Source organism: Theropithecus gelada, chromosome X, assembly GCF_003255815.1.
Source record: "Theropithecus gelada isolate Dixy chromosome X, Tgel_1.0, whole genome shotgun sequence".
NCBI classification, from domain to species: domain Eukaryota; kingdom Metazoa; phylum Chordata; class Mammalia; order Primates; family Cercopithecidae; genus Theropithecus; species Theropithecus gelada.
In genome coordinates this window covers 11,480,484-11,490,080 of record NC_037689.1, presented here as the reverse complement: position 1 = coordinate 11,490,080, position 9,597 = coordinate 11,480,484, and the positions used below count along the sequence as shown (strand labels likewise).

The 9,597-nt window shown below is 45.3% G+C and overlaps 1 protein-coding gene across 1 annotated transcript; it reads right to left on the bottom strand.

Annotated features, from left to right (window-relative positions):
• Positions 1-662: 662 nt before the first annotated feature.
• On the bottom strand, positions 663-8,066 carry UXT (ubiquitously expressed prefoldin like chaperone). Its single transcript, XM_025372339.1, has 7 exons — positions 8,006-8,066; positions 7,721-7,827; positions 6,679-6,760; positions 6,469-6,536; positions 6,079-6,186; positions 948-1,011; positions 663-762 (listed from the first exon to the last, which is right to left on the bottom strand). The coding sequence occupies exons 2-7, from the start codon at positions 7,816-7,818 to the stop codon at positions 709-711; spliced, it is 474 nt and encodes a 157-aa protein (XP_025228124.1). The 5' UTR covers positions 7,819-7,827; positions 8,006-8,066; the 3' UTR covers positions 663-708.
• Between the last annotated feature and the right edge of the window lie 1,531 nt (positions 8,067-9,597).

The window sequence follows — 9,597 nt, the reverse complement described above, 5'->3', positions numbered from 1 at the left end:
AGAAGACCATAGAGCTGGGTAGAAGACGAATTTAGAACACAGCGGCGGTAGGAGGGCAGGATGGCTGTCAGGCACACGAAGGAGCATTGAGTGGCAGAAACGAAATGCCTTCAGAGGGCAGGGTTGAACTGTGGCCAGAGTTAAAAAGGGGAGGAACCTGGCTCTGCGTTGATTGGCGGAGGCTGGACTCAACCTAGAATAGGGGCCGGACTAGGGAGAGCGGGATCCAGCTCCGTGCCTATTGGAAGCTGGAACCACTTACAATAGCAGGGGCTAGGACAAGGTAGGGCTGAGATGGATTTAGGGTAACGATTGGGTGTGTGAAAGGGTAAACCTTAGGGCCCTTTGATTGTTGTGGGAATGAACAAACCTCCACCATGAATTGGCCCATTCTCTATGGCAATTCAAAGGGTGGTGTCTAGGAAAAGGAATGGAAGGGTGAGGTGGGGGCCCAGGTTGCCAAAATGACAGGAGAGAGGGCAGTGCACAAGGTCAACTGGCAAATGCTGCCAGGCAACAGGCTGGAGGCAGGACTGTTGGGGCATTTTAGAGGTTCCACAGAAAGAGACTGGATCTCTGGGTCTCTCAGTAACTTTGTGCCCTAGGAACAGGCCCCCGTGGCAACCAGCAGGGTTTATGGGGAAAAAGAAGAGCCATGTGACTCAAAGGCATTCAGGCTCTTTAATGTCTGAGGATGGGGGGAAGAAGTCAATGGTGAGGCTTCTCTGGGAAATTCTGCAGGCCTTGTAGTTCTCTAAGCCCCTGAAAAAGAGGACAGAAGAGACTGAACAAAGATTGAGTCTGGGTTACGCCCCCAGGCTTGCTCTGACCTCCCTCCCTTGACTCCAGTTTAAAGGGAAAGATGGTCCTTCCCTTCTTTCGCTCTCCCCCTTCTTCAGGTCACCACCCTAAACACAGAGTCTGGTAGTGGGGTGAGCTGCTCTCACCTCTAGCAACATGTGGATATGGGCTTTGATATTCATGGAGTCCTTGGTGAGGCTGTTGCTGAGCCTAGAGAAAAGAAACAAAGGGCAAAACGGGCCCCACTTATGAGTATGAGGAGGGCCCTTCCTTATCACTTCAAGATCTACTTATATCTTGGATGATTTCCACCTGGCTCACTCCTATGCAGAAATGCCAAGCCACCATCTGGTTTTCACTGATTCAAAGATTATTAGATGCCTACTGTATGCCAGGCGATTTTAGGCACTGGGGAGATAGCAGCAAACACAACAAACAAAACTCCTGGCCTGAAGGACTTCAAATTCTTGTAAAGAGAGACAGACAAAAAAACTGATGGAATAAAAAATGTTGTGTCAGATGGTTCTAACTACAATAAAAAAATTTAAAAATGCGAGAGATTAAGGAGTACGGGAGTGGGGGGCTGCAATTTTAAATAGAGGGCTCAGGGATGGCTTCACTGAGAAGCACTTGAGTAAAGACTTAAAAGACAGTGAATTTTGAGTAGGGTGGCTATATGGAGGATGTGTTCCACACACAAGGGGCAGCAAACACAAAGGCACTGAGGTGGGTGTGTGCCTGGCATGTTTGAGGTGCAGCAAACAGGCCACTCTGGCTGAAGGAGAATAAGTGAAGGGGGAATGTAAGAGGTGAGGTCAGAGAGGTAATGAGGGAGGCAGACTGTGTGAAGCTTACAAGGCCATGGTAAGGACCCTGGCTTTGACCTTAAGTGAGATGGGAGCCAAGGGAAGGTTGTGGCAGAGGAAGGAGGTTGAATTACATGAACCAGTCAGTTGACTCCTTTTCTCTAAGCCAGTTTGGATCAGATCTCACCCAGAAGAATCCTAATTGATATAAAGGGTCAAGGAAGGCCTTTCTGAAGAATGAAGAATGAGAAGGAACCGAAGAATGCCTAATGGTTAAGCAGTAGGAAGGCCTTTTCCACAAAAAGGCCAAGAGGCAACAAAGAGCTGTTTGAGAGGCAGTGAGGTCAGAGCATTAGAAATTAAGTGAGTGGTGAGGGAAAGTGGCGTAAGACAAGGTCCAAGAGGTAGGAGGAGGTTAGATCAGGCAGGGTCTTGGTATAATGATAAGGAATGTGGATTTTATTGTGCTGTCAATGTAGGAGTCAGTTTGAAGGGTAAATGAAACTAAATACTGTTGGAAAAGTAGAGAGCAATAAGACAGGATGTTAAATTGGGAAAAAAAAGTAGTATGAACCCATGTATATACCAATATCTCCCACGTTTTTATTTCTAGCCCAGAACTCTCTCTTGAACTTGACTAGGAGTTTTAATGACATCTTCTAAAACTCCACTTCAGTGTTTAATAAGTACCTCATACTTAACAGGTTCCAGACTAAACTCCTGACCTTCCCCTCCAAATCTACTCCTCCCCTATCTTCTCCATCTCAGATAATGGCAACTCCATCCTTCCAGCTGCTCAGCCAAAAACCTGGACTCCTCTCTCTCTCACACTTCACATCCAGTCAGCCATTCTTCTTAAAATCACGACTGTTCCATTGCAGGTAATGCTTCTGATCTCCATGATATGCTTTCTCCATAGCACTGTCAACATCTGACATACTACATCATTCATTTATTGTTTATCTCCCCTGACTAGAATGTCAGCCGTATGAGGGCAGATTTTGGTCTTTTTTGTTTCCTGCTCTATCCCCAGGGACCAGAACAGTGTGAGGCACAGAGCAGGCACCCAACGTATGCTGAATGAATAAGTGATTACTCCATTCAAAGGAACCTGAAGTTGGTTGAGTGTATGTTTAGGGACAGGAAATAAATGAAGTATGGGTGTTGTTGCCAGAGAGCAAGAATACTTTCAAGAATATTCTGGGGGTAATGCTTAAAGAATGGAAGAATGAACCTGATCAGCTCCTAAGGGACAATTTGAACATCAAAAAAGAGAACAAAATTAGTTAATGGTATCAGCTTAGCTTATGAAAACCTATGAGTTCAACATTTTAAAAGGGAGAAAAATAGAGTTCACTAAATGCTAGCTGTAACACAAAAGGGATGTTTATCACTACTGATTTTTATTTGCTATGTGGAGAAGCAAATTACTACTGATTTAGTATGTAAGACAGTGTGAATAGTCATATAGTTATGCTGTTTCTTCTTCTTTTTTTTTTTTTTTTTGAGACGGAGTCTCACTCTGTCGCCCAGGCTGGAGTGCAGTGGTGTGATCTCAGCTCACTGCAACCTCCACCCTCTGAGTTCAAGTGATTCTCCTACCTCAGCCTCCTGAATAGCTAGGATTACACACCTCTGCCATCGCTTCTGGCTAATTTTTTGTATTTTTAGTAGAGACAGGGTTTCACCATCTTGGCCAGGCTGGTCTTGAACTCCTGACCTCGTGATCCGCCCGCCTCAGCCCCCCAAAGTGCTGGGATTATAGGTGTGAGCCACCGTGCCCAGCCGTTATGCTGTTTCTTCTATAATTACATGTCTATTCATGAGATATGGATGTGTACTCCTTTCTGTGTCACCAGGAAAGAATATACAGAGATTTCATCCTTTCTACTTCCCAAAGAAAGAAATATACTAAGAACAGGAAGAACTGACACTTTTGATCACATGAAATGACCAGTAAGTTAGTTCAAAGTATATCCCAAGTAACCAAATATTTTAAAGAGCAGAGCCAGCTACATAGACTCAAATCCTCACCTCTTAGAAAAATCAAACATCTAGACAGTCCTACTAATTACAATAAAGCAGTAAGAGTCAACCATATTTTTCATCACACTAATAGACCAGGTCAGTATATCAAAAAGACCAGGTAAAGGAGGCAGGCACTGACAATTTAAATACTTCATTTTGGGGAAGTACATGGAATCTCAAAAAAATTAAAATCTATTTGATAGGCTCAGAAATCCTGTGACATAACAAGGAAAGCCTTCTTATACAAACTGGACTTTAGCTGGGCGCGGTAGCTCACACCTGCAATCCCAGCACTTTGGGAAGCTGAGGTGGGCGGATCACCTGAGGTCGGAGTTTGAGACCAGCCTGGCCAACATGGCAAAACCCTGTCTCTACTAAAAATACAAAAATTAGCCGGGAGTGGTGGTGGGTGCCTGTAGTCCCAGCAACTTGGGAGGCTGAGGCAGGAGAATCCCTTAAGCCCAGGAGGCAGAGGTTGCAGTGAGCCAAGATCGCACCATTGCATTCCAGCCTGGGCGACAAGAGCAAAATTCCTTCTCAAAAACAAACAAACTGGACTTGGTCTAAATGACCATCAGTTCAGAATTGTGTTGACCATGAAAGCAGGCCATTTCATTAAACTATATGCTAATTGGTCTGAACACCAAGAATCAGAAATCTCAGCAGGTCTGAGGTTCTTTTGGGTCCACTAACACCTGCTAGTCCTTTCCATGACTGGAAAGGTTTGAAAAGATAAAAATTACTGAAACCCTAAGGGAGGCAACTCTGGAAAAAATGAATGTAGGAAGACATAAATGTAACCAACAAAGAAGTTTAGATCAATGGTATTCACACTTGTGAGATGTTGTTAATCTAAGTGTATTTCTCAGTGCCCCCATGCTCATTCCATTGAAACCAAGCTCACCTCTCTTGGTAGTTTCTCTAGCATGCCAGGCACACTATTCCTCTTGCCAGGAATGCTCTTCCCCAGATAGCCCCATGGCTTCTTCACTCAGTCAAATGATTCAAATGTCCCTTCATCTGGGAGGCCCTCCCTAGCTACATTTCAAATCCCTCATCTATGCTCCCAACTGCCCTTCCCTGCACAAAACCATAAATCAAGCTTGTCCAACCCTCAACCAGTGGGCCACATGCGGTCCAGGACGGCTTTGAATGCAGCCCAACACAAATTCATAAACTTTCTTAAAACACTATGTGATTTTTTTTGCAACTTTTTTTTTTTTTTTTTTTTTTTTTAGTTCATCAGCTATCATTAGCATTAGTGTATTTTATGTGTGGCCCAAGACAAATCTTCTCCCAATGTAGCCCACGGAAGCCAAAAGATTGGACACTCCTGCCTTAAACTCAACTGGAGCCCACACTTTCTCTCCCCATCACCACCAACACATATCTGCTTCAATAACCACTTTAATTTGCTTCCAGCATACCCTTTCAAATTATTTCAACAAACACAAAGCCAGGCACAGCAGTGCGCCTATAGTCCCAGTTACTTGGCAGGCTGAAGCAAGGGGATTGCTTGAGCCCAGGAGTTTGAGGACGTAGTATGCTATGATCGCAGCTGTAAACAGTCACTGCATTCCAGCCTGGGCAACACAGGGATACACCATCTCTTAAAAACAAAAACAGAGTGTTTACTCTATGTTTGTACTACTCTAGTCACCTGGGATATAAACCAAAGCTCCCCCTTTGTAAAACTTACATTCTAATTGGAGGAGACAATATGAGAAAGCAAGAAATTACACAGTAAATATTAGGGGGTGATAAGTGTTAGGGAAAAAAAGTAGACGGAGCGGAATCAAGCATGCCAGGGGCTGTGATTTTAAAGTTAGGTTACAGAGGGCCTCATCGAGGAAGTGACATTTAAGCGAGATGAGTGAGGAGAAAGGAAGCCATGTGGGTACTGGGGAAAAGGGCAGTGCAGGCAGAGAGAACAGCTACGGCAATTGCCCTGGGGTGGGATCATTCTTGGGGTGCTGAAAGAAGCATGTGAAGGTCAGTGTGGCAGGAACACAGTGAATGAATAGCAAAATTAGCAGGAAGTGAAATCACAGGTAACTAGTTTTCTTGTTACCAACTCTAACAGGCTGAGACCTCATGGATCTGGTCATAATTGTATTTATGTATAACAGTATAGTCCTTCTAGATTTTAAGCCTTCAAGGAACTCTTCTGTCTTGTTCACTGCTGCATTCCCACTGCTAAGCACAGTGTCTGGCATACAGAAGATTCCCAATAAATGTCTGCATGAATGAACGATACAAAGATCATTTTTTGAATGCTTATTATGTGCTATACATGGGCTTTGCAACCACATTTCTTCAGCCCCAGCTCTGAGGAGGAGGGGAGATGAGTCCTTAAGTATCATTCTAGGCAGCCATGGGGAAAGGGAGAAGAGTGTTGGAAATGGTGGTATTTTTACACACTATCCTCATGGAATGGACTTACTCTGTGAGGAGAGAGCTCTTACGATCAATGAACTTGAGAGCTTCTGCCAGTGTCAACTCCAGGAAAAAACCATATCCCAGGGCCACATAGATGCGTGAAGTATCTGGGCTGAGGAAAGAGAGGTTAGAGGAAGTGTGGGGGAAGTCCTTATCACTGTTTAGCAGAGTTTATGTTTTGCTCCCCACCCTTCCCCAAATTGAGGCTCTGGGAAGGCAGGGATTTTGTCCTATTTTATTCACTGTCACATCCCCAGCGCCTAGCTTATATCCTACTGGGATAATAAACCTCGTATAGTGCCTGGTACATAGAAGATACTCAAAAAAATATATGTTGCATGAGGGAAGGGGTAAGCTGAATCCTGTGGGCTCAGAGGGGCGGGTAGACACTCACACCACTGTGTCAACGAAGAAGTTACAGCCCAAATCCACCTGCATATATAACTCCGAGTGCTTAGCTTCCTGTGGGGCCAGGGAAAAAGAGGTAGGGGTCAGTGGTGAACTCTTAGGTCAGGTGACAGGTTTGGCTCTGGAGTCTCTCTTCCCATTTCCCTCCCTTACCCACACACACCAAAAAAATGATACCCAACCCCATAGTCTTTACCTGGAGTCGCTCAATGACATTTCTCAGTTGAAGGTATTTGGCCAGCTGCTCATATACCTTGTCTCGATGGTCCAGCACCTTTCTGATGGGATGAAAGTACAATGGTGACCAATAGGCAGCCCCATTCCTCCTAGTATACCTCATATCATGACCCTCTGAGACTCTCACGTCACCATACGCTGAAAAGGCTTTTTAGTGTACAAGTTAATTTTGGGCTCTGGGTCAGACTGCCTGGGTTTGGATCCGGGCTCTGTCCTTTATAGATGTGTGGCTTTGGCAAGTAAGGAACCTGTTTGGGACTTGGTTTCCCCATTTATAAAATGCAGATGACAGTATTACCTTGTAGAGTCATTAGGATTAAATGAGCATTTACTCAAAGCATCTAGAATAATGCCTACCAAATGGTAAACTCTCTACATGTTAGCTATTATTACTATTACTACACTCCCAATACTGAACTCCAATCATAATGTCCCATCCTCACCCTAGAAAAATCCTCCATCCCTTTTAGGACGCTCATAGTCCTAGTTCTGAACACCTTACTTCTTGCTTAGATTAACAAAAATTGCAATAATATTTCTTCATACTTATTGAACCTCTACTATGTTTCAGGCATCCATGCTACTAAATTATTTACAAAGATGGGACATATGAAAAACTCAAAACCACTGCATGGGGAAGGTTCCAGAAAACTCCCCATTTCACAGAGAAGTTTATAGGGCACAGAAAGGCGAGGTATGACGTATTCACAAGGATGAAGAATGGCTGAGCCAGGATTCGAACCTGAGAACTGTGGCTCCAGAAAACAAGCCCTAATCCGTCAAACATTGGAGGCCGCGCATGCGCTGACACGCCCCCTGCTATGAACGCCACGTCCCAGCCAAACTGCACCCCGGATATCATCCCCACTTCACGCTCCAAGGAGCGCGGGGCCGGACTCTGAACGCCTCGCCCACCAATCCAAAGGGTTGGCCCTAACTCTGAACGCCCCACCCACCACGTGGAATGTTCCAGACGCCCCGCCCTCTGCACTGTCACTCACCGCAAGTCCCGCTGCAGCACGTCACTGATGAAGGTCTCGTAGCGCAGTACTTTCTCCCCCGTGGCCTCCACCGCCCGCCGCTTAGGGGGCGTCGCCATGATGGGCTCCTGGGGAGTGGGGAGGGGGAAGACCACGTTGACCGCTCCAGTTTGGCCTCACACACAGTTCATCTCTACCCTCTCAACGCTGGGAATCGACTTGTCCGGCTCAAGCTGGGGGCTCAGCCTTCCGCCCCTCCCAACTCGGGGACCCGGCCACCCAGGGACACCCAAGCGCGGCCTTTACCTTAGGGCCGCCAGCAATAAAAACGGTTGGTAGGAACCGCGGCTTCCGGGTGGCGCGGGTGAATGACGTAAGTGGCAAGCGCGCTGGCCAACCAAATAGCCAGCTGGGGAAGACGGGCCAAAGGGGAGAAGAGAAGGGCGGGGCTTCACGGAATCCGAGGAGATCAAAGATGACTAGGGCGTGGGAGCAGGCCATCTGGCAATAAACCGGCCAATGGGGGACTGCAAAAGCGGCGCGTGGAGCCTATGGAGACCGTGCGTCGCTGGTGAGGGTGGGATTTAATGGGATTTGGCGGTTCTAAGTTAGGCGCGACGCACAGGTAGAGGTAGAGAGAGGAAGTGAAGAGTTTAATGTTTAAAAGGACCTAAGAATTGACTATGGTTCTGGTCTATAAGGAAGATCCCGTGTGATCTGTCGGCTTGGATATTGATTTGTCATACGGGAGGTTTGGGTTTCACTCCTGGCAATGGGACGGAGTATGAGCACTTTAAAGGTTTTAAACAGAGACAGATTTTCTAAAATTCATCTTTGATAACTCCAGCTCTGTACCTGCAACCTATAACTGAGGCTCAAGCGGAAATTGACAACGCACTATATCTAATCACCTCGTTTGCTAGTCAAATGGAGAGGGTGGCTGAAGTCCTCTGCAGAATATTGGCCATCTTGTAGTTAGGCATAGTTCCCATGTTTTTATTTAAATGGTAAGGTTTTTGTGAATTTATTCTTATGCACTAGAGTGACTGAGTGAATTTGTTTTTCAGGTTCGTTTTTTTTTTTTTTAATTATACTGTAAGTTCCAGGGTACATGCACACAACGTGCAGGTTTGTTACATATGTATACATGTGCCATGTTGGTGTGCTGCACCCATTAACTCATTAGGTATATCTCCTAATGCTATCCCTCCCCCCTCCCCCCTCCCCACAATAGGCTCCGATGTGTGATGTTACCCTTCCTGTGTCCAAGTGATCTCATTGTTCAGTTCCCACCTATGAGTGAGAACATGCAGTGTTTGGTTTTCTGTTCTTGTGATAGTTTGCTGAAAATGATGGTTTCCAGCTGCATCCATGTCCCTACAAAGGACACGAACTCATCCTTTTTTATGGCTGCATAGTTATTCCATGGTGTATATGTGCCACATTTTCTTAATCCAGTCTGTCACTGAAATGCCTTAAATTCAGGTTAGATTTTCAAACAAGAACTTATAACCCAGCAAGAATGGGCCTTTGCCTGGAGAAGAATCCAGACCATGGGATGAATCCCCAAATGCTATTTCCATCTATAGAGCTTAGAGCACCCACCCCTACCAAGGAAGTCTTCCCAGATAATTTGTGTTTCATATGTAAAAGCAGGTTTTTTTTTTCAAATGCTGAAAACCCAAGCAAGTTAAGCCTGCCTCTCCTTCCTTCCTTCCTTCCTTCCTTCCTTCCTTCCTTCCTTCCTTCCNTTTCTTTCTTTCTTTCTTTCTTTCTTTCTTTCTTTCTTTCTTTCTTTCTTTCTTTCTCTCTCTCTCTCTCTTTCTTTCTTCTTTCTTCTTTCTCCTTCCTTCCTTCCTTCCTTTCTTTTCTTTCTTCTTTTTTTTTTTTTTTGACAG